The sequence below is a fragment of the Loxodonta africana genome, chromosome 3 (genome assembly GCF_030014295.1).
Source record: "Loxodonta africana isolate mLoxAfr1 chromosome 3, mLoxAfr1.hap2, whole genome shotgun sequence".
Classification (NCBI taxonomy): domain Eukaryota; kingdom Metazoa; phylum Chordata; class Mammalia; order Proboscidea; family Elephantidae; genus Loxodonta; species Loxodonta africana.
The window spans coordinates 186385227-186409835 of NC_087344.1; the positions used below are offsets into that span (position 1 = coordinate 186385227).

General features: G+C 53.9%; 2 protein-coding genes across 4 annotated transcripts in view; both read left to right on the forward strand.

The window, feature by feature from the left end:
• Window positions 1-16738, forward strand: part of INTS3 (integrator complex subunit 3) — a 42909-nt gene extending 26171 nt beyond the window's left edge. Inside the window, exons 9-30 of one of the 3 annotated variants that reach the window (XM_023553985.2) lie at window positions 124-221; window positions 1606-1797; window positions 2711-2798; window positions 3296-3375; window positions 3807-3898; window positions 4281-4387; window positions 5134-5253; window positions 5626-5755; window positions 6224-6278; window positions 6523-6626; window positions 7099-7143; window positions 7351-7470; window positions 9764-9917; window positions 11048-11116; window positions 11970-12045; window positions 12411-12551; window positions 12821-12869; window positions 13883-14050; window positions 14397-14497; window positions 14703-14775; window positions 14969-15125; window positions 15239-16738. In XM_023553985.2, the coding sequence (XP_023409753.2) occupies window positions 124-221; window positions 1606-1797; window positions 2711-2798; window positions 3296-3375; window positions 3807-3898; window positions 4281-4387; window positions 5134-5253; window positions 5626-5755; window positions 6224-6278; window positions 6523-6626; window positions 7099-7143; window positions 7351-7470; window positions 9764-9917; window positions 11048-11116; window positions 11970-12045; window positions 12411-12551; window positions 12821-12869; window positions 13883-14050; window positions 14397-14497; window positions 14703-14775; window positions 14969-15125; window positions 15239-15316 (2297 nt within the window). In that variant the 3' untranslated portion in view covers window positions 15317-16738. Of the gene's footprint in view, window positions 1-123; window positions 222-1605; window positions 1798-2710; window positions 2799-3295; window positions 3376-3806; window positions 3899-4280; window positions 4388-5133; window positions 5254-5625; window positions 5756-6223; window positions 6279-6522; window positions 6627-7098; window positions 7144-7350; window positions 7471-9763; window positions 9918-11047; window positions 11117-11969; window positions 12046-12410; window positions 12552-12820; window positions 12870-13882; window positions 14051-14396; window positions 14498-14702; window positions 14776-14968; window positions 15126-15238 lie in introns of those variants that run through there. The other 2 variants (XM_003415087.4, XM_064282618.1) reach the window with 2 other exon arrangements.
• Window positions 16739-17294: 556 nt separating this feature from the next.
• Window positions 17295-23826, forward strand: SLC27A3 (solute carrier family 27 member 3). Its single transcript, XM_023553986.2, has 10 exons — window positions 17295-18131; window positions 18456-18665; window positions 18970-19128; window positions 19707-19831; window positions 20094-20288; window positions 20397-20487; window positions 20618-20816; window positions 21061-21158; window positions 21285-21415; window positions 21759-23826. The coding sequence occupies exons 1-10, from the start codon at window positions 17465-17467 to the stop codon at window positions 21933-21935; spliced, it is 2052 nt and encodes a 683-aa protein (XP_023409754.2). The 5' UTR covers window positions 17295-17464; the 3' UTR covers window positions 21936-23826.
• The last annotated feature ends 783 nt before the right edge of the window (window positions 23827-24609 follow it).

Here is a 24609-nt window from a genome sequence, read left to right on the forward strand (position 1 = left end):
GGTCATGTTTTAGAATTTCCTCACGAACAAGACCACTGGCCGTCGGTACCTGGGCCTGGTTCCCCACCTGCCTTCCATGCCCTCTGGTCCTCAAGCTTCTTTTTCCTTCCACACTCGGTCCAGGTATCTTGCAGCTTCTTCAATCAAGAACATCCCGAAAATTCCTAGCATGTCGTCTAACCCCAGACATGGAGACTAAGCTCCTCTTTATGACATCCCGGGTAAGTAAGCTGGTCTGTTGCGGCAGGGAGAGAAGTCACAGGTGCTGGCTGGGCCTTTGGTGTGTGGGCCGGTGACCATTGAGCACTGACCAGCCTGCTGGCTGCTCCCCTTTGTGCCTTCTCTGGCATCTCTTACCACTCATGCTGGTGCTAAGAACTGGGATACAGTGTTGACTAACAGAGACAACTCCTGCTCTGGTGAAGTTTTCAGTCTAAGGCAGTCTGAAACCAATAACTGTATACAAACAATGTGTGAAATGTGCATCAGAAGGCAAAAGGGGGAAATGGAGAGTGTGTGCCCTGGGAGACCCAGGGTTCCTCCAGGTGAACCACGAGCTCTCAGGAGGAAAGAAATCACAGCGCCATGGCCTTTGGGTTTCCAAACATGTCTGAATTAGAGCCTGATTGCTTGGAGGGCCTGTTAATAATGCAGGTTCCTGGATCCCACTCTCCAGAGAATCAGATTGTGGATCTGTAGTTATAAGACTTCTCAGGTAACCTTTCCGCAGCTCATCTGTCATTAGGAACTCTCTGCGCGATCTAGCTTGTGGTTTCCGCGGTCATCCAGTGAAGCTGTCTGCATCTGTCCTGTGCCGCATGGTGTCACCAGCCGTGTGTGGCAATTTGAATTCGTTAAAATCAAGTAAAATTAAAAACTCAGATCCTCAGTCACAGTAGCTGTGTTTCAACAGTCACCATCATTGCAGAATGTTTGATTGGGCAGTGTTGGTCAAGACTGTCCGATTGATTGTAATCTTTCTGCTCTCTGTTTTGGTTGATTTTGGTTGATTTTTTCTCACAGATAAGGGGATAGGAGGAAAACAGGTCCTCCCCTTATTTAGCGTTGCTGTTTCTAACCATTTAGGGTCTGTTTGGGGGAAGGACTTGCTGCAGGAAAGTTGGAGAGTCTGCACATCTTGGGTAATGGTCCTGTTAGGTCATCCAGCACCAGAAAGCATTCAGGCAGTGCTGAGGGGTGGATAGGCTCGTTTCTGGTTCTTGAGGAACATTCTCTTGCTGTTCACCAGTGGCTCAGGAAAATAAGAAAAGATTGTGCTTATGACTGGAGAATCAGTGATCAGTACAGGAACGAGGAACCAAAAATTGACTGCAGCTACAGTTGGGGTTAAATGGACCACCTGGTGGACGTCAAGACTGAGTGAATTACTGGCATGTGAGCCAAGCTCGGGAGACTTTTTCAGCATTTTTTAAAATTAACCTGGGAGGGCCTCCCAAAGGAGGGAGACCTGAGAGACAGTATGACTTAATGAATAGATTATCGCAGTCTAGATCAGACCTAGAGTTGAACGGTGCTCATTTTCCTCTGCTGGGAGTCCGCCACTCTCCCTTCCACGTTTCTCTTTTCTACTTCCCTTTCCTTCAGGTGCGGTTTGGTCAACAAAAGCGGTACCAAGATTGGTTCCAGCGCCAGTACTTGTCAACCCCAGACAGTCAGTCTCTGCGCTGTGACCTCATTCGCTATATCTGTGGGGTTGTCCACCCATCTAATGAAGTGCTCAGTTCAGACATCTTGCCCCGATGGGCCATCATTGGCTGGCTCCTGACAACATGCACGGTGAGGGGCTGGGCCACGGGGTAGGTGTTGGGTGGTGAAAAGGTGCCTCTTCCATCATGTTCTCCATATTCCAAGCTTCTCCCTGACTCAGGAGCCATCTGACCCTTAAAGGCCCTTCTTTCACTCTGTTTCTCTTGGATGTCTCGCTTTTTGGCCCACCTCCCTTCATGTCTGTAGAAATTTACTTGAGCTTAGTACTTCCCATCTGGGCTTGGCGTTGAACAGATTCATCTATGCCCTTACAGCCAACACGGAAGCCTGGATTTCTGAGGCACCCTTGTCTGTTTCCTTGTAGCTTCCAGATACCACATATGGTTATCCCCTGAAGTGATCCTTTATCAAATCCATGCCTTTTGGCATCAGCTGTGGATACTTCCCTTCTTCAAGCATAGTGAATCCACAATGGAGCCATTTTCTTCCCACTGTTTTCCCTGTGCCCTGGGTTGAAAACTATCTTCTCTGCCATCTAGCTGCCCCTGACCTCTTCTGACATGGTTCTTCCTCCTCCCCCATCTGACTGAGCCCTCGAAATGTGCTGACTCAGATATTACACGGGCCATTCCTAAGGGGGGATCCTCTCCAGGAATGTGCTTGGGGAGCCCAGTGAGGGGAACCCAGGGGCTAGTCTGAGTGTTACATCAGCTCAGGGGTGGTCACAGGGCTCCTGCGCCTAGGCATTCCCCCTTACGGGGGTCAGGGGTGTGTTCTGCTGGTGTATGAAGAACGCTGGTTGATTCCTCGTCCCTGGGCTGATGAGATCATGGGGCACTCATACACATGTACGGCACAGACTTGTGTGCCCCTCAGCCCTGGGGGTTCTACTGTCTCTCACTAGGAACTGCCTTGGCCTCTGAAGGGAAGGAGGCTGGTTGATGAGACTAGCCCTCTTTTTTTTTTTCCACCTCTCTTCCAGTCAAATGTTGCTGCCTCTAATGCCAAGCTGGCTTTGTTTTACGACTGGCTGTTCTTCAGCCCAGACAAGGATAGCATTATGAACATAGGTATGTGACCGAGACCAGGCAGCGCCACCTCCCCATCCCCCAGGCCTGCCACCTTGTCTTAGTAACAGCAGTCATAAATTTCAGTGCGGCGTGGAGTGGAGGCAGCTTATCTGGGAGCAGTTCCGTTGTTCCTCATCAGCTCTCCCTTGACCTAGAAGGAAAACTGCTTTGATGAGGCCTGGCAGTCACTCCACCCCCTTCTCCCCGCAGCCTTATGCTTGGGCTTTGGGTGGGGAGGGCCTAGGCGAGGACAAGCTGTACCACGTTCTGTTTCTCTTCCCAAGCTGCCTCCCTCCTCCAAGCTGAACGCTGGGGGCAGGAAGGAAGATTAGGGGCTAACAGCTGTTTCGGGGTTGTCTGCTTTAGAGTCTGTTCAGTGGGAGTGGGGGGTAGACACAGCACTCTCCAGAGCTATTCATGTATAGTGATAGCCTGTTTTGTGGAGATGGGAATGGACTGTCTGATGTGAGGGGACCCTTTAATTCCACACTCTCCAGAGCCAGCCATCCTGGTCATGCATCACTCCATGAAGCCCCACCCAGCCATCACTGCCACACTCCTGGACTTCATGTGCCGAGTAGGTGCCAAAGCCCTCTTCTCTTCCCACACCTGGATGAGCAGAGCTAAGTGTATCTCCCCTCTAATCTTGCCTCCCAGTGAGTGGTTCCTGCCAACACCCTTTGACTGTGGGAGCATAAGTGGTGATGGGTCCTATCACCGGAGTTGGCAAATACTTTCTTTCCTATCCCCACAATCCCCAGTTAGATTGTTCTGTGGAGTTTCTCAGCCTCAGGGAAGATGACTCAAGGTAGTCCTCTTGAGGATCAGCCAGGTCCAGTAGGAGTTTCCCATTTTGGTGGCCTGAACAGTCAGGAACACCCCAGTCCTCTGTAGCCATACTAACCAGCAATCTCTGAGTCAAAACTGAAGCAGCTTTTAGATCTATTTCAGCAGAACACTCTGGACAGAGAGTCTGTGCTCATCCTCTCTCTCCATCTTCCCTTCCAGATCATTCCTAATTTCTATCCGCCATTGGAAGGCCACGTCCGGCAGGGTGTCTTTTCCTCCCTCAACCACATTGTGGAGAAACGGGTCTTGGCGTAAGAAATTTATGTGTGGGGAGGACAGGGTGAGGGGGTTTTGTTTTCCCATTTTTCATTAGGTCCAGCCACCTGTAGGCCAGGCATGTCCGGATATTGCCATACCACTGCTGACCCTCTCCCTTGAGAAGTATAAAAACACAGGTCCCCTCAGACCGCTAGGCATTTGTGCTCCTGACTCTTAGAGGCATTCTGCTCTTGCCACAGTATCTACAAAGGGCTTCAGGTGCCTGTCCTTTGCCCTGTTGGCCCCTTCCAAGATCTGAGCATGGCCCATCCCATCCTTCCATACTGGCTTGCCCAGCCCCTTCCCTGTAACTGCACATTGAGTAAGGAATGATGAGGAGCTCTGATATTGACCTTCGTTCATGTTCCTCACTAGGCATTTGGCTCCGCTGTTTGATAATCCTAAATTGGATAAGGAGCTGCGGGCAATGCTGAGAGAGAAGTTTCCTGAGTTCTGCAGTTCGCCCTCCCCACCTGTGGAAGGTATGGAGGCATCACCTGCTTCAGGAGCGAGGAATGGTGGCACCTGGGCTCTCAGACCAGAGCCCCCGTCAGAATTGTCCATGTGCATTTCTCACCTCGGTGGCACTGCTTGGCTCAGCGTGTGCTTCCCCGGCTTCTCCTTCTTTGTGCCATCTTTCCTGGTCCTCTCCCTCCATCTAATCTTATCTGACATTCTGCTCATCTTTCTTGTTCTCTTAACTCTTCCTCTTTCTCCTAATAACCTCTTCACAGGAGATGGAAGGCTTCCATGGAATGTGTGCCTATCTCACTTTTACTTTGCCCTTTTTGTCTTTCTTCTTAACGCTAGGTCCCGGCCCCAGATGAGAGGTTGTCATATTAGGTCTCAAATCTTGCTCCCAATTCCAAACAGGCTGCCACCCTCCCACCACCACTGCCACCACACATACTTTTTTGTTTTAGGGTAAGGGCTTTAAGCCAAGCAGAGCTCTCCGACTTGGTTTTAAATTAAAGAGCCCTTTGGGACTGTCCCTGGTTTTACTGTACTCTCTAATCCTGAGCTGAGTGTAGAGGAGTTGTGTTCTATTCTGCTGTTATCCCTGGCAAAGTCCTCCTGCAAATCCTGAAGGGTTGTGAGGACAAGAGGTTTGTCCTCCAAGGTCAGGATTCCATTTAGGTTGTGAACTCCTGTCTCCCACCCTCAGAAACATGGGAGCATTAGAAGACACAGGAGGCCTTCAAGTACCTTGTCTTTCTTTACTCCCAAGTCAAAATTGAGGAGCCAGTCTCCATGGAGATGGACAACCACATGTCAGACAAGGATGAGAGTTGCTACGATAATGCAGAAGCAGCCTTCAGTGATGATGAGGAGGATCTCAACAGCAAAGGTGAGGCCAGAAGCAAATGGCCAGCTCTGGGCTGTGTCTACCCCCAGAGGACCAGTTGACAAGGAGTAGCCTCCCTGCAGCCTCTCCATCACCCTTGCCCCTGTGAGTTACCACTTGTTAGCAGGCTCACCGGCTGAGCCTCCAGGGTGCAGAGCTCTGGAGACAGCAGGAAAAAGGAGACTTGGTTTCTGCCCCTTTTTGCTCCTCAGAGCTGGGGCATATTCACCTTCAAGGAAATGCATCAGGCGCTCGCATAACACTGAGCAAGCAAGTGCACACAGGGCATTTGAGGAAGGGAGGAGCTGCTCAGGGGGCTTTCTCTGTGGCTGGTGTCTGAGTAAACGGACTTTTGCCCTTAACCCCTCCCTGCAGGAAAGAAGAGAGAGTTTCGCTTCCACCCAATCAAGGAGACAGTCGTGGAGGAGCCCGTTGATATCACCCCTTACCTCGACCAGTTGGATGAGTCTCTGAGGGACAAAGTGCTCCAGCTACAGAAGGGGAGGTGGGTGCAGATCCTGCTTTCAACCCCAGGAGGCCCAGTACCAGGCTGTCTACCTGGTGCTAGTGGGCATAGCAGGCTGATGTGGGTTGGAGGGAAACATCAGGGGAGGTGTACGGAGTGGTAGTTGAACCTTCATGAAAGGTGTCTTCTGCAGCTTAGGCTGGGGCAGTATGGACTGGGAGTGGGAGTGGGAGGGCCTAATTCCCCAACACCCCGGGTTCTCACTCCATAGACTCTTGGGAGAAGAGCCTCTGAGAACTGAAGCAGAGTTGATGGGAATTCCCCCTTTCTTTGGGCCTCTACCCAGATTTGGCCTTAGGGCCTCCACCACCCCGCCCGGATTTCACACAGAGCTCCATTGTTTTGTCCCTGCGCATGGGAGTGTGCTTATGCACACTGTTCTGGTGTGTGGCCTGCCCTCTGCTATCACTCATGTCCCTGGGATTTCCTCTCACTTGTGTCCTGCAGTGATACGGAGGCCCAGTGTGAGGTCATGCAGGAAATCGTGGACCAGGTCCTGGAGGTGAGGAGGAACCTGATCCCTTAGGGAGGAAACAGCCCAGCCTGCCCAGCTTAGAGCTGCCATGCAGATGTCTCCTAGAGAGGCTGACGCCCTCCTTCCCCTCCCCCAGCTGGGTCCCTTCTGAGGGGTGGGAGAGCTTGCTGATTCTCCAGGTGGAAGCAGATGAGCTCGGAGGCTCTGGGGTGGTGGGGGCAATAAGGCTTGCGTCTGAGCGCTGATCCCCCCTCCCTTGTCTCACACCCAGGAAGACTTTGACTCGGAGCAGCTGTCTGTCCTTGCTTCCTGCCTACAGGAGCTTTTCAAGGCCCACTTCCGAGGGGAGGTGCTGCCTGAGGAGATCACTGAAGAGTAAGACTCATCTTTCCCCGCCTCTTGGGCCTCAGGGAGCCAGAAATGTGCTCTTGTCGCCTGATTAAGTCTTTCTGTTGACTTAACAAAAGTAATTCATTCACTTGGTGTTTGTATTCTCACGTGTATTGATTCACGTGACAAAGATTTATTACTGCCTGCTGCACGCTGTGTTTACTGGGGCAGTGGGCTAGTGTCCCCTCCTTGTGCTTCCAGCCCCAGCTGCCAGGCCCTGTAGCCTCAGCCTTTGATGCTTCAACTGGGATTGGATCCTGGCCTAGACTCTCCCTGAAGGGCAAGATTCTCACCTTCAATCATGATGAGAGCCTCAGAGTGTGGTTCCATGTTTTCTCTGTTACCAAGCGTCTGGGGCAGCAGGAAGCTTAAGCTTGGCTTTGGTTAGGAAAGGAGCAGCTGGTCCTCCATACTACCTGCCTCACATGTGCCCTGATAGAGAACCCTCCTCTTGTAGGTCCCTGGAAGAATCTGTGGGGAAGCCTCTCTACCTAATATTTAGGTAAGTGTCCAGCTGTAGGAGATCCTGCTCTGCCATTCACCTTCCCCAACAGCACAGGAATGCTCCTGTCGTGGGGCCATGAGACTCCCTTTCCAGGAAGAAGGCAGTACACATTGGGCACAGACAGCCCGTGCTACCCCAGAAGCTCCGTAGGAGAGTCTGCTGTGGGTAGAGCTCTGGTCCTTTCTTCTCATGGCCTGTCTTCAGGAACCTGTGCCAGATGCAGGAAGACAACAGCAGCTTCTCCCTGCTTTTGGACCTTCTCTCAGAGTTATATCAGAAGCAGCCCAAGATTGGCTACCATCTGCTCTACTACCTGAGGGCCAGGTGGGTATGGTCCCAGGTTTAAGAAGGTGTCAGGAAGCATCCTGGAGAGCCTCTCTCATACTGTACCCCGACTCTCCCACCATTGGCTGTTATCACCGGGGCCTTCTGTGGGTTCTTTTGTTTCTGTTTTTTAAATAATAGGTTTATTGAGATGAAATTCACCCTTTTGAAGAATAAAATTCAGTGGTTTTTAGTATATTCAGTATCACCACTACCTAATTTAGAACGTTTTCATCACCCCAGAAAGAAACCTTGTATGCATTAGTAATCACTCTCCATTTTCTCTTCCCCTCAGCCCTAGGCAGCCACTAATCTGCTTTCTGTCTGTATGGATTTGCCTATTCTGGACATTTCATATAAATGGAATCATACAATGGGTGATCTTCTGTGACTGGCTTCTTTTGCCTTGCATAATGTTTTATGGGTTCATCCATGCTGTAGCGTATATTATATATTATATATTATATATTATACCCAAATAATACTGCATTGCACAACCGTATCATGTTTGGTTTATCCATTCATCAGTTGGTGAGCATTTGGATTGTCTCCACTTTTTGACTGTTGTGAATATTGCTATGAACATTGTTGTACAGATTTTTGTGTGGACCTGTGCTTTCAGTTTTCTTGGATATATACCTAGGAATGGAATTGCTGGGCCGCATGTTAACGCTATGTGTAGCTTTGTGGGGAACCACCAAACTGTTTTCCAAAGTAGCTGCTGCCATTTTACATTCCTACCAGCAATGTATGAGAGTTTAAATTTCTCCACATTCTCACCAGCACTTGTTATTTCTCTCTTTTTTTAAATTGTACTTTAGATGAAGGTTTACAGAGCAAACTCATTTCTCATTAAACAGTTAGTACACTTACTGTTTTGTGACATTGGTTGCCAACCCCACGGCATGTCAACACTCTCCCCTTCTTGACCTTGGGTTCCCCATTAACCAGCTTTTCTGTCCTCTCCTGCCTTCTCGTCCTTGCCCCTGGGCTGATGCGCCCATTTAGTCTCATTTTGTTTTATGGGCCTGTCTAATCTTTGGCTGAAGGGCAAATCTCAGGAGTGACATTAGTACTGAGTTAAAGGATTTCTGGGGGCCACACTCTCTTAGAGTTTCTCCAGTCTCTGTCAGACCAGCAAGTCCGGTCTTTTTTTGTGACTTAGAATTTTTTTCTGCATTTTTCTCCAGCTCTGTTCGGAGCCTTCTATTGTGATCCCTGTCAGAGCAGTTGGTAGTGGTAGCTGGGCACCATCTAGTTGTGCTGAACTGGACCGTCTGGTGGAGGCTGCAGTAGTTGTGGTCCATTAGTCCTTTGGACTATTCTTTCCCTTGTGTCTTTAGTTTTCTTCATTCTCCCTTGCTCCAGACCTGTGGAGTATCTTAGATGGCCACTCCCAAGCTTTTAAGACCCCAGACGCTACTCACCAAAGTAGGATGTAGAACATTTTCTTTGTAAACTGTGCTATGCCAATTGAGCTAGATGTCCCCTGAGATATTTTCTGTCTTTTTTTACTAGTCATTCTAATGTGTGTTAAGTGGTGTCTCATGGTGGTTTTGATTTGCATTTCTCTGATGGTTAATGCCGTTGAGCATCTTTTCAAGTGCTTACTGACCATTTGTAGATCCTTTTTGGAAAAATGCCTATTCAAGTCCTTTCCCATTTTTTGAGTGGGTTATTCGTCTTATCAGTGGATTTTAAGATTTCTTTATATATTCTGGATATGTCTGTTATCAAATATGTGATTTGCAAATATTTTCTCCCATTCTGTGAGATGTCTTTTTACTTTCTTGACGATGTCTTTTAAAACACAAAAGCTTTTAATTTTGATGAGGTCTAGTTTATCTATTTTTTTCTTTTGTCAGTTGTCCTTTTGATATCTAAGAAACCATTGTCTAACCCAAGGTCATGAAAATTCACTCCTATATTTACTTCTAAGAGTTTTGAATTTTTAGTTCACACATTTAGGTCTATAATCCATCTTAAGTTTTGTATATGGTGTGAGGTAGGGGTCCCCATGTATTGTTGCCCTCATGGCTCAGAGCCCAGAAAGCAGAAGAATGTGGGGAAGAGAAAGCTCTTTTCTCTAGCCTGACCTGGGTCCTCCCTCTCCGGTTCTTGATAAGTGGTCAAGCCCGTGGGGAAGGCAGAGGAGGGACATGAGACAGATTGGCACAGGGCATCTAGGGCAGATGAAGGAGTTTCAGAGTGGGAGCACTAAGCCAAGCCTGCTTCGGGGGTGTTTAGCACTGGGTCCTAGGGCCAGGGTGCTCAGACTCATCTGGTCTTATAGCAAAGCTGCCGCAGGGAAGATGAACCTGTACGAGTCGTTTGCCCAGGCCACCCAGCTGGGAGATCTGCACACCTGCCTGATGATGGACATGAAGGCCTGCCAGGAGGATGACGTGCGGCTGCTCTGCCACCTCACGCCCTCCATCTACACAGAGGTCAGTGCCTCCACCCATATCCGGGCTGGGGAAATGGGGACGGCAGAGCAGGACAGGGCTCACAGAAAGTTACCCCATCTCATGGCACTTTTGAGCTTGGCACACAAGCCTCACCCCCTTCTTTACCCGTCCTGCTGACTATGGTGGGCTGTTCCCTCCCACACGACAGCTGTGGTCTCTCCTTCCACCACTCTTTATTGAGGATTGAAAATTTTCCACAGCCCTCAGAATGCCTGTCCTTCGGTGTGTCTGGCTCCATATCTAGAAACAGCTCAGGTGTGAGTTGGTGTCTGGGCCTGAACACTTGGCTTCTCAGTTTTTGCCCCACCATCTGGACCCGGGGTAGGTCCCCCAAACCAGATTCATGTTCATATACTCCAAGCCTTCCTGCCCTCTGATGGCCCACCCTCGGATTCTCTCAAACAATTCTCAAACACCAAGGCCTCTGTAGTGGAGGCTCAACTTTCATTTCCCCTGGCTCACTGACAGTCTTCTCTAAGAAGTGGGGCATAGAAGGAGGTACCAGCTCTTCTTCCTCTTGGTGAAGATTCCTGGGAACAGGGAAATCAGAGCACAGGGTGTAGGCATGACAAGAGAAACTGTATCTCAGCCAGGAACCAGGGGAAGAGAGATCCAGATGCCAAACGGATGAGTTTCTTCCCCCCACTCCCTCCCTGGTGAGCTGGCCTGTCCAGAGGGGTCCTGCCTACCTCACACACCCCTCACACACCCCTGCCCCCATACATACACTCTGTACCTTTTCTTCCTTGGGGGTCATTGTAGATCGCATTTCTCTGCTGCCAGAAACACAAATGGTTATTCTCTGTCCATGGCAGCAAAGAACTAACCATCATGTCCAGTCCCTTTTGGCTCTGGTTTTATCTCTAAATAGATGCCCATTCCTTTCCACACGCACACAGCTATCATGGTATGCACATACAAATAAAAACTTGATGTATTCGAGGGTCAGATTTTAGCATCACAGCTGTTGGATCTGTGTTTACGGATTTATATGAGGAACGTGTGTCTGGCGGACTTGAGCACGTGATAAGGAAGGGGATTGGGTTGTGAGGTGAAGCCGGGGTCCATCCTGGACTCCTGCCCTAATCCCCGTCTCTGTTTCTATCCAGTTTCCAGATGAGACCTTGAGGAGCGGCGAGCTGCTGAACATGATCGTGGCTGTGATTGACTCTGCACAGGTGAGCCTGGAGCTGACAGCCCCAGGGAGGCCTGGTCGGGACTGGGAAAATCAGGGCCACTGCTCTCCCCAGGCCTGCTTGCACTCCCAGGCATTCTGCCTCCAGGCTAGAATCGCGTGCACATAGGCCACGTTGGCTGGGGAAAGAAAAGTGGGGCCCAAGGGAGGCAGGCAGGGGTGAGGCCAGTCCTGTCTGGAGTTCCCTTGTTATCCATATTCTCTGAGCACTCCTGCTGTCTCCATGGTGAAAACCGAAAGGGTTGGCTTTTAGCTCTCATCTGGCCTTCCCCTTGGCTAGGAATGAAAATGGTCAGACAATTTCTACTTGACCTGTCTACTGTGCTTAGGTTCCCAAGAGGCTGCAGCTTTGCATGCACCCATTCTTGGCCTGACCTGAGGTCCCATCTCTGCTCCTCTTCTCCAGTCAGTTTCCTATCCATAAAAGAGGAAGCTTGGCACCCAAGAGTCCTTCCTTCCTTTGCCCTTCCCTTCCCCACACCTGTAACCAGGCCTCAGCCTCCCCGGGCCTTCCCTTCTCTTCAGGCACAGGCCAGCACTGGGTAAGAGGGCCAGACTAAGGCCAAGTGGAGAAGCTGCCCGTTCTCTCTCTGCCAGCAGGAACTGGGGGTGGTTTCCCATAACTGTGTACCTGCTCAGCCTTGTTGCTCCTTTACCAGCCCCTTCATGCCTCGGAGACCCCAATGTCCATCGTGTGCCGTTTCCTCTCCTCCCTTTACACCAGGCTTTTCACTTCCTCTGGTTTTTCCCCATATGGGCCCTCCTGCTTCTCCCACTGTTCCAGCTTCACGGCTTCCTTTAGAACTAATGGGTTCTGCCTCCTTCCTCCTTCTCAGCTCCAGGAGCTAGTCTGCCATGTGATGATGGGGAACCTGGTCATGTTTCGAAAAGACTCAGTCCTCAACATCCTCAGTAAGTGACCACACCTCCTAGGTTCCCTGGGAGAGGGGCAGTGTGGTGGGGGGAGGGGATCAGCGTATTTCCTAGGGTCAGGAAACCTGCTCTGGGCTGAGGCGTTAAGGGGATAGACCATCATTCCACCCTGCCTTGTGGTCTGGGGCAGTGTCTCTCTTGATCTGTTCCTTGTTTTATAAAGTGGAAGATTTATGCTTGCCCCTCCAGCCAGGGCAGGTGGGAGTACAGAAGTAGTATGAAGGCCTTGGAAGTCCGCTGTGTGTGGAAAGGCAGAGGATCTGTGGTTTTAGGATCACTGTCCCCACCCTGTCCCTTCCCTGCTTGGGGTGCTGGTCTATCAGTCCTGTGGGTCTTTCTGGCAGACAGATGTTTCTTCTCTGCCCCTACAGTCCAGAGCCTGGACTGGGAAACCTTTGAGCAGTACTGTGCTTGGCAGCTCTTCCTGGCCCACAACATCCCCCTGGAGACGATAATCCCCATCCTGCAGCACCTTAAATACAAGGGTGAGTAGGTGTGGTTAGAGGGGCATGGGGGAAGCTGGGGAAGGCCACAGTGCTAGGCTTCTGGAGGGGCTCGGATCCACTGCTCCCTTTCCCCAGTGCCCGAGGCCAGCCCCTGTGAGGATTTTGTAGGTGTGGGATCAGGGATCCTTCTGGCTGCTCATGGAAGAGCTTCTTGCTCCTGCCCATGGTTGTCAGTTGGGGGACGAAAGATTCCTTCCTGGGATCCTGTACCCCACTGAGCAGCCTCTGCCTCTGCCCTTCCCCCACAGAGCACCCTGAGGCCCTGTCCTGCCTCCTGCTTCAGCTCCGCAGAGAGAAGTGAGTCCCAGCCCTGGGGGCTCTCACCCTCAATCCCAACACACCGAGAGAGGCTGCTGAAGGGCTCCTGTCCTGCTCCCCTGTCCTGCCGTGTTTTTTCCTGTCCTCGACATCTGCTTATTCTGCCCTTCCCCTAAAGTGACTTACAAATAAGCAGCTCCCCTGGGACCTGGGCTTCCTCTGACTTTACCCCCCTGCCCATCAGGAGCTGCCCTTGGAGGTGGGGACCGGATGTCCCTGTTTCCTGCTGCCACGGCAGTTCTGATGGCTATGGCTCCTGTCCCTCCCCCACGCCCCTGCATCACCACAGGCAGGGTCAGAGCAAGGGAAGCACACACTATCCCCTGGACCTGCGCAGAGCAGAGCCTGCTGGACCCCTGTGCTGCCTCCCAGGGCTGGGCCCAGAGGGGCAGAGGACAGAAAACCCTTCTTACATCCCAGGCACTTGGCCAGCATACCCCAGATAAATGGGGCAACTGCTGTGTATTTTTTTCCTCCCTTTCTTTCCTTTCTTCCCCTTTTTCTCCTCCCTCTCACCTGAGAGACTAGAAATGGTACAGAATGTCCTACAGGAAGTGGGAAGGTGGAGGGCATGCCAGAGGGCCGTGTGGGGCTTCACAGCCCTCTCTCCTGTCCCTTCCTCGGGCCGGATGCTAGGTTGGCCCCCAGCTCTCACAGGGCCGGCGGGGGAGAACACATATCACCTGCTTGTCCTTTGGCCTCTCTGGCTCCTATTCTGACTGTTCTGGGGTGGGGGCAGGGGTGGGGGAAGCTTGGTGGGCCTCATTCCCAGCCCACACGCACACCTTCTACTGCTGAAATGGAAGCACGTCACTTCTCGTCTCCTGGCTTCCCCACAGCTGCAACCAGGCATTCCTCAGCCCAGGGAGAAGAGGGAGAGGGATGTGAGAGTAGGAAGCCGCAGGGACTCCGGGAAGGGCAGCTGGGGAGGCTGGGGTGTGGGAAATCTGCAGCTGCGTGACAGGGCACCTGCGGCCCGCTCATGCCCCCAGGCCCAGTGAGGAGATGGTGAAGATGGTGCTGAGCCGGCCCTGCCACCCCGACGACCAGTTCACTACCAGCATCCTGCGGCACTGGTGCATGAAGCATGAGGAGCTCCTGGCCGAGCACATCAAGTCCCTGCTCATCAAAAACAACAGCTTGCCCCGCAAGAGGCAGAGGTGCCACGCGGTCCCTCGGGAGCACTTCCTACCCAGTCACAGGCCATCCCCTGGGCAATCTGCAGGGACTATCCCCAGCAATGGCAGCTTGCCCAGTGCTGCTCAGCCTGGTTTGTGGGTGACATCTAGTGGTCTGAAGCATGTAGGACCCCTGTGGCGCCTTCTCTTCCCCTAGTGCTTAGGTGGCCGGGGTCCCACATTCTAGGCACATCTCCCAAACCCTACCCCACCCCACCCTCCTGGCTGCCTTTGTCTTAAGGAGGAACTGGGGTAGGGGGAAGCAGGCCTTCTCAGGCTCCCGGAGCCTCACTTCACTCAGACTCTGGCCTCTGGCCTCCCCATGCAGCCTGAGGAGCTCTAGCAGTAAGCTGGCCCAGCTGACCCTGGAGCAGATCCTGGAGCACCTGGACAACCTGCGCCTCAACCTGACCAACACCAAGCAGAACTGTATGTCTCCCCGCCCTCCCCGAGCCAGGGGGTCTGGGCTGCCCTGGCTTGGACCACCCCTGGAGCCAGCCTGGGGGCGGCGTTGGGACACCCTGGGCTGAAACCCAAACCCCTGAAGAGAAAACAAACTTTGGGTGCCATGTAATAAGCCCCAGATATCTAATTGTTCTTTCTCACCTGCCTGTCGGTGTCCTTCTCTCTCCAGTTTTCAGCCAGACTCCAATTCTCCAGGCTCTGCAGCACGTCCAGGCGAGCTGTGATGAAGCCCACAAGATGAAGTGAGGCCCTTGCGCTCTTGGCTGGGGGAGTAGTAGGGAGGCGGCCCGCTGGGGAGACAGGAGCTTAGTGGCCAGCAGGACACTGGGGTTGGAGAGAAATGGAGACCCAGGTCTGAGGCCAGCGAACAGGGTGGGCGGGTAGACCTAGGCCCGGGGTGCCCCCACTTGGAGGGTTCCTTCTCCTTTTCCTCAGGTTCAGCGACCTCTTCTCCCTGGCTGAGGAATACGAGGACTCTTCGACCAAGCCACCCAAGAGCCGGCGAAAAGCAGCTCTGTCCAGCCCGCGAAGTCGAAAGAATGCCACACAGCCCCCCAATGCCGAGGAGGAGTCGGGCTCCAGCAGTGCCTCGGTGCGGTGCTCAGCCGGAGCCCAGGAGGAGACGGAACACTGGGTGCAGGTGGGGTTGAGGCCAGTGGCTGCCCAGAGTCATCATTTCCCCTCCCCTTTCCCCTTCTCTTCCAGGAAGAAGAAGACACGAAACCAAAGCCCACCAAGCGGAAACGGAAGGGGTCCTCTGCAGTGGGCTCTGACAGCGACTGAGCCTGTGGTCCCCCCACCCCCAGTTGGACTGCCCTCCTCTCATTGGTGAATCAAGGTTAATAGGGACTGGGGAGATCGTAGGGGACACGCCCTTTCCCCATCCCAAAGCTCAAGTCCAGCCTGAGAAGCTGCCATGCAGCCCCCCAGCCCTTCCACCTTTCCTGGGGAGCCTCCAGCCGGATCACACTGCCTTTCCCACCCAATATTTGGGTTCCCCCTAAGGCCAGAGGCTGTGCAAAACTGTGAGTGCTGAGGATGTCCACCGGCCTCTGCACCTCCCATCCCCTCAGAGCTGTTCCCGCAGAGGAGAGAAGGGAAGGGCAGCAGGCTGGAGAAGCTGGCAGGAGAGTAGAGACCCTTCCCTCTTCGGGTCTTGATTTGCCCTCAACAGACATTTTATAGTCACTCTGCAGACACCAATGTGAAGTGGGTCTCCAGCCCATGACACGGTCAGGCTGCCCAGGTCTCACCGTGGGGCATGTGCAGAGTGCTCAGGAAGGAACCTTGGAGGGTGCCCTGCAGGCTTGGGTTGGCTGAGGTTGGCACCTCCAGCTGGGCCAGAGCCCTGGGGAGTCCCAGAGGCAAGTTCCACAGAACTGTCAAGTGGTCCCATTTCCTTATTTTTTTTTTTTTTTTGCCAGAGATATCAGCATTTTTAAAGTTGTTTTTAAATGACAATAAAACAAGCCAGAACCTCTTTTGTGCTGGAGTTGCTGCCCCCCACCTACCCTGTGCACATACAGGGGGGTCCCAGTGTAATTGGTACCCCTATTTGTGGCCTCATGACTTCCCCTTTTTGCTTTCCTGCCCTGCCAGGCTTGTCTAGAGCAGGAGGTTCTGGCTCTGTGCCCCATGCTCCCTGCCACCACTGGGGGCAGGCAAGACACTGACCTGCTGGTGCAAAAAGGGATGCCAGCACCCTCCCCCAAGGCCCGGATCCGTTTCTCCTAGAGAGACTTTCTCACAAGCGAATGTCCGGTGTAGCCACTCTAACTTACTGTGTTGGGGGTTAGAACTGCCTGCTTGGAGGGGAGGGTGGTGGTCAGAACCTGGGGCTTGAAGGACAGAGTGTGCCTGGTGGAGAGACAGTCCAAACACAAGGAAGGAGGAGCCCTCTTCCAGCAGCAGCGTGGCCGCTTGCTGGTCCACGTGGACCAGGAGGAAGGAGCGCCTTGGCTGAACCATTCCCCTGCTGCCCTGGGAGGTTGAGAGGCCTGCTGAGGGGAGAGGGCCATAAAGATAGGGCTGACCACAGACAGCTCCTCCTCTTCTGCTTCGAATCTGCGTTTTAAAAGTCCAGGTTCTCCCTTTCCTCAAGGCTGCTACTCCTTTGAAAACCTGAACCACTGAAGGCCTCCTCTTTTTTATTCCTCTCTCCTTCCCCAGTTTCCTCTGCCCCAATTAAAACCAGGATGGAAAGCATTCGCTGGCTGGCCCCAATTATTGTATCCATGCCCAAAGGGAGGGGTCTCCGCTGTGGCTCCTGCTGAAGTCTGGCGTCTGGGCGTCAGCCTTTCCCTGACTTAGCTCTCCGGCCCCCACCCATCCCCCGGCTTGCTGCTGGAGTAGGGCATGGGTCTGGCCACCGTGTTGGGGGCTGCGTGTTGGGACTTGCAGCCCCCTGCAGGTAGAGGGCTGAGTTCCTCAGTCTCTTTGGGGAGAGAACAGTGGTATCCTCCCATCACGGGTGAATATGGGAAAGATGAGAGAGGGGACTGCGATCCAAACGCTCTGGCTCAGTCCAGGACTCCACAAAGTCCGGCCAGATGCCTAAGCTTGCCCAAGGGAGGAAAACCTTAAAAGCAGAGACAGGAGCCTAGATTGAAGGAGGCGGGTGCACCGCCCAGGACCTGGTAGGGTGCGGGCAACGAGTGTTAGGAGTTCGAGGGCGGAGCGTAGGTCGTGGGGAGGGCGGGGAGTCAGGGGCCGCCCCCAACACACACTCGTACCGGGCCTTTGCTCTCCGCCCCGTGGGGACTGGCGGGTGGGGGCTTAGGGTGGGAAGGGGCGTGTGCCAGCTCACGCGCGCTCCCGGGAAGAAGAGGTCTAAAAGCAAAGGACGAGAGGCCCCAGTTTTTCGGAAGGAAATATCTGGGGTGTTTGCGAGAGGCTGGAGCCGGACAGTGCCGAGCCGAGGGAGAGGGCACCATGGCCGCTCTCCTGCTGCTGCCCCTGCTTCTGTTGCTGCCGCTGCTCCTGCTGAAGCTACACCTCTGGCCACAGCTGCGCTGGCTCGCGGCAGATTTGGCCTTCACCGTGCGCGCCCTACGCTGCAGACGGGCTGTTCGAGCTCGCGCCCTCGCCGCGGCTGCCGCCGATCCCAAAAGTCCCGAGGGGGGCTGCAGCCTGGCTTGGCGTCTCGCACAGTTGGCCCGGGAGCGCCCCGCGCACACCTTTCTCATTCACGGCGCGCGGCGCTTTAGCTACGCGGAGGCGGAGCGCGATAGTAACCGGGCTGCACGCGCCTTCCTGCGCGCGTGGGGCTGGGATGGGGGACCCGGGGGCTGCGGCGGCGCAGAGAGCTCCAGGGAAGGCGAACCGACGGCGCAGGGAGCGCGAGGCGCAGCCGGAAGCGGAGCGGCTCTTGCTGGGCGTGAAGGGGCCTGGACATCCGAAGTTGGAGGATCTGTGGCCCCTCTGGAGCCCGGGGCGACCGTGGCGCTGCTCCTCCCCTCCAGCCCAGAGTTCCTGTGGCTCTGGTTCGGTCTGGCCAAGGCCGGCCTGCGCGCCGCCTTTGTGCCCACCGCCCTGCGCCGGGGCCCCCTACTGCACTGCCTCCGCAGCTGCGACGCGCGCGCGCTGGTGCTGGCGCCGGGTAAGGCTGTCGCGTGCGACCAACTGGGGCGAGGCCAGTCACAGAAAGGGGCGTGTCGGGGGGGGCGCTCACAGACGGGTCCGGGAAGAGGAGGAACCACCTCCCTGGGGTTCAGGAATGGGTATCTAGGTTTGCGAATAGATGAAGCTGGGTCTGTGGTTCCTCCCAAGGATTCCTGAGGCGTCAAGCTCCAGGTTCCAGATCCCTGATGGGATGGCCATCACTCCATCCTCACCCAAGAGGAGTGCCAGAAATAGGCTAAAGGGTAGGGAAGACTGGTGGGTAGCGGCAGAGCCGCGGAGCTGTGTTTCCCACCCAATGCAGAGTTCCTGGAGTCCCTGGAACCTGACCTGCCGGCCCTGAGAGCCATGGGGCTCCGCCTTTGGGCCGCAGGCCCTGTAACGCCGCCTGCTGGGATCAGCGATTTGCTGGCTGCGGCCTCAACGGAAGTGGATGGGCCAGTGCCCGGGTACCTATCGGCCCCCCAGAACATAACGGACACGTGCCTGTACATCTTCACCTCGGGCACCACGGGTGAGTGCTGCACACCCCTATGTGTTACTTCCGGTAAACTAAGGCAGAGGAAGACAAGGGTCTGTGACTTCAGCTCCCAGGCCACCCCCGGGAGGATGCTGATTCCAGCGGCCACAGCCTCCCTCTCTCCAACCCTCTCACCTTCTCATTCCTCTACCTCCCCCAAAGTGCCCACATTGCCAGGACAGCCTGCTTTTCTTGTTCTCAGCTTCTGCTGCTTTCTGTGGGAAACCAAGCAGGGAGCAGAGGGAGGTGGGGCCTGGAGCTTAGACAGTCTGTACCTCCCCCTACCGCCATCCCACAGGCCTCCCCAAGGCTGCCCGGGTCAGTCATCTGAAGATCCTGCAATGCCAGGGCTTCTACCAGCTGTGCTGTGTCCACCAGGAGGATGTGATCTACTTGGCCCTCCCGCTCTACCACATGTCTGGCTCCCTGTTGGGCATCGTGGGCTGCCTGGGCATTGGTCAGTCTCCCCGCCCCACACCCATACATTTCTCCAGCACACATCTATTAAGTGCCTACTGTGGACGGCACTGGGTTTCTTTCTTTCTTTTTTTTTTTTTTTTTTTATGTACTTACCTGGGCATGCTTCCTGAGTCCTTCAGGGTAGGGAATCCAGAGGAAGGAGGAGGCAGAGCCCTACCCTCCAGGAGCTCCTGGTAAAATGGGAGAGCATTACCTACCTGCACAGACCTGAAGACTGAGCAGCTAGGGAGGCCCCACAGCTCAGAAGCTCCAGGGTCAGAGGGAAAGGAGAGTTGTGTCAGTCCGGGGAGATGGGAATAGAGAAAGGGCTGGGCTGCATGTGGGAGTGCGGAGGATGGGGCATCTGGGCATGGGGAATAGGGAGAGGGCATTAACCTCTCCAAGGAGAAGCAGAGGGCCCACGTCCCCTACTGAAAGTGTGAACCTCACAGAGGCCCCCCCGCTCCAGGGTCCTGCACTACAGTGAAGGCTGGTATCTGGGAAGAAGGGGGCTGGGGCTTCCCTCACAGCCCTTAACCTTCCACCTTCCTTTTCCTCCTCCCCCTGCTCTTGCAGGGGCCACAGTGGTGCTGAAATCCAAGTTCTCGGCTGGTCAGTTCTGGGAGGACTGCCAGCAGCACAGGGTGACAGTGTTCCAGTACATCGGGGAGTTGTGCCGATACCTTGTCAACCAGCCCCCGGTGCGTGGGACAGATCTGGGACAGAGCCGCTGAGGCAGGAAGATGGGTCACAGGGGGCAAGACAGCTGACAGGAGACCCTGAGACAGAGCCCAGCCTGGGAGTTGGAGGGAGAGAAAGCCAGGAGAAAGAAATGGCAGGGTGGGATGAGGGGCCTGAGATGGAGTAGGTGACACTGGGGGGCTGGGGAATGGGGACCAGCTCTTTACTTCGGAAAGCTGCCATCTTGGTGCTGAAGCTCCTGTTCCCCCTCCCTCATCGCAGACCAAGGCCGAGCACGGCCATAAGGTCCGCCTGGCAGTGGGCAGTGGGCTGCGCCCAGACACCTGGGAGCGTTTTGTGCGGCGCTTCGGGCCCCTACAGGTGCTAGAGACGTATGGAATAACAGAGGGCAACGTGGCCACTTTCAACTACACAGGACAGCGGGGTGCCGTAGGACGTGCCTCCTGGCTTTACAAGGTGAGGGGCAGGGAAGAAAGTGAGAGAAGCTGTGGAACAGCGGGAAGCTGGGGGTAAGGGAGCTCATGCCAACTGAAATGACAGAGTCCTGGGTCTCCCTTCCCCCAGCGCCTCTTCCCCTTCTCTTTGATTCGCTACGATGTCACCACAGGGGAGCCAGTTCGGGATGCCTGGGGGCACTGTGTGGCCACATCTCCTGGTTGGTGCTCAGGTGGGGAGGGCGGGGGTGGTGAAGCTGACAGAGGATGATTGAGACTGAGCGGTGGGGTGGGAGACAGGAGGCTCTGGGCGAGGCAGGCAGCCACCCTTGACCCCAGTGACTCTGCCAGGTGAGCCAGGGCTGCTGGTGGCCCCAGTGAGCCAGCAGTCCCCATTCTTGGGCTACGCTGGGGGCCCAGAGCTGACCCTGGGAAAGCTGCTGAAGGATGTCTTCCAGCCTGGGGATGTTTTCTTCAACACTGGAGACCTGTTAGTCTGTGATGACCAAGGCTTTCTTCGCTTCCATGACCGTACTGGAGATACTTTCAGGTATCTGCCTATAACTTCCTGGTTCTTCGTCCTTGACATCTGATCTCTGGGGCCTCGACTCCTAATCTCCCACCTTGACCCAGCTCTTCATGTAATCTCTCATTCTTAGACCTCCTAAACCCTTAATCCCCATGACAGTCTGGCACCCTGGCTTTTGGCCTCACCCCTGACCTTTTTCTCTCTCCACCCAGCTCATAAGGCCCTGACCCCTGACTCACACTTTTGAATCTCTGCTCTTTGGCAGATGGAAGGGGGAAAATGTGGCCACAACCGAGGTGGCAGAGGTCTTAGAGGCCCTCGATTTTCTTCTGGAGGTTAACGTCTATGGAGTCACTGTGCCAGGTGCCTAGGTGTGGGAGGTGGGGGAGGCACCCAACCCACCACCCCAAATGGGCAACACGGTGCAAGGAGCATGAGAGCTTCATGATCAGCCATGGGGTGGCTCACCCTGTCTCCCACACCCACCAGGGCATGAAGGAAGGGCTGGGATGGTAGCCCTGGTGCTGCGTCCGCCCCACTCTTTGGACCTTGTGCGGCTCTATATCCAGGTTTCTGAGAACTTGCCGCCTTATGCCCGGCCTCGATTCCTAAGACTCCAGGTAACCACCTTCTTCTGCTCCATGTATCCACAACATGGCTCCCAAACTCCACAAAGGGGCCTCCGGGGATAGCACAGTCTGTGACGAGGAAGCACAGTTCCTTCCCCGACACCTGCTTTTCACACCCTTCTTTGTCTCTATCCACTCTTTCTCCAAGTCTGGCTCTTTCATTTCCCTGTCACCTCTCCCTCCAAAACCCAGACTGCATATTCCCTTTCCCCAGACCTGCCCCTCACCCTCCACATCCAACTGGACACCTTACAGAGGCTGACCCCTGGACTGGCACAAAGGGCAGGATCCCTTGTCCTTCAGCTCCCGTGGGCCCCTCTCTCCCTGTCCCCAGGAGTCTTTGGCCACCACAGAGACCTTCAAACAGCAGAAGGTCCGCATGGCAAGTGAGGGCTTTGACCCGAGCTTACTGCCCGACCCACTCTACATTCTGGACCAGGCTGCGGGTGCCTACCTGCCCCTCACAGCTGCCCGGCACAGTGCCCTACTGTCTGGGGACCTTCGCATCTGAGAGCCCCTCATGTCCGAGGGGCCTGAGGGGAGGGGTCTAGTGGGATGGGGGGCATTGCAGGTGACCTGGTGCTGTCAGGGATCTTTTCTATACCAGATTTGTAATTGTTTTTCGTAATAAATGGGGCCAGAGCCTCTCCGACTCAGCCCATCCGATCTACAGTGTCTGTCTTGTGTCTGTCTGTTGACCTGCTTTTCCCTGTGCAGGTTCCCCTGGCAGGGAGCCACAGGCCCTGCGTTCCTGCCGTGACTATGTGGGCAGAGTGCAGTATCTGGATCTGGGTGTTTTTCCTCTCAGATGATCCCATCAGACCCTTGTCCTCAAAAACCCCTGGTGACTGCTGTCTGTGCACGTGTGTCCTGTCCCAGTTTTACCCCTAAGTGCAGGGCCACTGCTGCTCGGTCTGGGGAGCTGGGCCCGAAGCTGCCTCTGAGGACCCCAGGGGTTGTCTCAAGTGGCTGAGGTGGACAGAAGCACACAGAACGTAGCCCCTGTGGCAGCCATCACTTCTCCACAGAATCAGGTGTGGTCAGGGCTTGGGAAGAGTCTCAACCAGGCAAAACACATGTTTGACTTGGGCGGGGGGAAAGGGTGTTCTAGACCTTCTACCCCCTCACAGCTCTCTGATAAGCCAGTCGGGGTGGGGGGAAAGTGGGGCAGAAGTAGCAGCAGGTGGGGGCCCCTCAGGTTCTGGGTGGGGAAAGTTTGAAGTCCCTCTTTAGAGTAAGACTTATAGTATATGTGAAGAGTTGGAAGAAGGGATGGTGGGAAACAAATGGTGAAGAAAAAAAAAAAAGTCTCCTGAATGAGGAGTCAAAAAAGTTCACCATCTAAAAGCTTGAAATGATGAAGCTGCCTGTTTCTTTCTCTTGGGGCCTAAAGTTCTCCTCTATTTTGAGCTATAAACTAAACCCATTGCCGACGAGTCGATTGCGACTCATAGCAACCCCATACGACAGAGTAGAGCTACCCTATAGGGTTTTCAAGAAGCAGGTGGTGGATTCAAATTGCCGATCTTTGGGCTAGCAGCTGAGCTCTTAACCACTGCACCACCATAAGTCGGAATCGACTGAACGGCAGCAGGTTTTTTATTTTGAGCTATGGGTCCCTCAAAATATTCTTTGGTGAGTGGCATCTGGGGTCTTAAAAGCTTTTGAGCAGCCATCTAAGATGTGTCAACTGGTCCCATCCCATGTGGAGCAAAGGAGAATGAAGAACAAGCAATGACACAAGGAAAATATTAGCCCAAGAAACTAAAGGACCACATGAACCAGACTCCACCAGCCTGAGACTGGAAGAACTAGATGGTGCCCAGCTCCCACCAATGATGGCCCCAACAGGGAACACAACAGAGTCCCAGACAGAGCAGGAGAAAAGTGTGGAGCAGAACTCAGATTAAAAAGTAAAAAGACCAGATGTAATGGTCTCACAGAGACTGGAGGAACCTCCAAAACTATGGCTCCTGGACACACTGTTAACCCACAACAGAAACCATTCCGGAAGCCCACTCTTCAGATAAAGATTAGCTAGGACCATAAAACAAAAAATAATACGCACGAGGAATGTGCTTCTTAGTTCAATCAGATACTTGAGACCAAATGGGCAGCTCTTGTCCTGAGGCAGGATGAGAAGGCAGGAAGGGACAGGAACTGGTCAAATGGACACAGGGAGCCCAGCGGGGAAAAGGGTAGTGTGTTGTGACATTGTGGGGCTTGCAACTATGTCACAAAACAGTATGTGTATAAATTATTTTTTTATGAGAAATTAACTTGAGCTGTAAACTTTCACCTAAAGCACAATTAAAAAAAAAAAAAATCTGCTTTCCCTTGGGTTATCTTTCTCCTTCTAACCCCTCTCCCTAACATGGGAAATGAGGGGACACACCCCAACACCAACTTTGGGTTCCCATTGCTAACCCTCCTGTTCCCAAACTTACACCTTCCCCCACCCAGTGCAGCATCACTTACAGACTAGTTCTGGCTCACCGCTCAGGTGCAGGTGACATCTTCATGCACTGAGCAATACCTGAGCAATCTGCTCACCGCTAGCCTGCCCGAAGCAGAGCACCATAGTTAGGGCATGCCTGGGGGGTGGGAGGAAGGTGCACCAGCAGCTGGCAGCGGGGCATGCTTGGGGGTGGGGGCGCATCAGCAGCCAGCAGGGGTGCGCCTCCTGCAGCTTTCCTGACAGACCTCAACTCTGTTCAGCCTTCCCAGACTGTGAGCTGAGCGGCCTTCTCCTCCCTTGTGGAATCACACACCCAGTTCTCTTCCCTACAGCCCCTGCTTCATTTGGTCTAAATCTGTGGCTAGTCTGAACCAAGATGTGCCGTTAAGTGTAAAATACACACCAGGCTTCAAAGATGTGACCCTAATACCTTGCAACCTGTTTTCTCCTTTTCAAAATGGGTAATTGAGAGCTTGATGTAACTATCACCATAATGATATACTAAGTAACCTGTAAACATTTTTTTTGTTGCACCAGCAGCACTGGTCTCTTTCCAAAGGGATGCGAGTCCTCTCGGCTCCTATGCCTTGGTCTCTCTCCTCTTTGTTCTCTTGAGAAATGGCCTTCAGCCTGCAAGATGGCAGCTAGAAAGGCTGCCTGGCGGTTTTGGTCTGCAACTTTCTTGCTCCTTAGAGTGGACTTGGCAGGCCAGTTCCACCAGCTGAGA

Excerpts from the sequence above, each read along its gene's own strand:
- SLC27A3 (XM_023553986.2), top strand. The coding sequence starts at position 17,465 with ATGGCCGCTCTCCTGCTGCTGCCCCTGCTTCTGTTGCTGCCGCTGCTC. Across the intron at positions 19,129-19,706 it reads CGTGGGCTGCCTGGGCATTG|GGGCCACAGTGGTGCTGAAA; the intron begins GTCAGTCTCCCC and ends CTGCTCTTGCAG. Across the intron at positions 20,488-20,617 it reads CTGTGTGGCCACATCTCCTG|GTGAGCCAGGGCTGCTGGTG; the intron begins GTTGGTGCTCAG and ends TGACTCTGCCAG.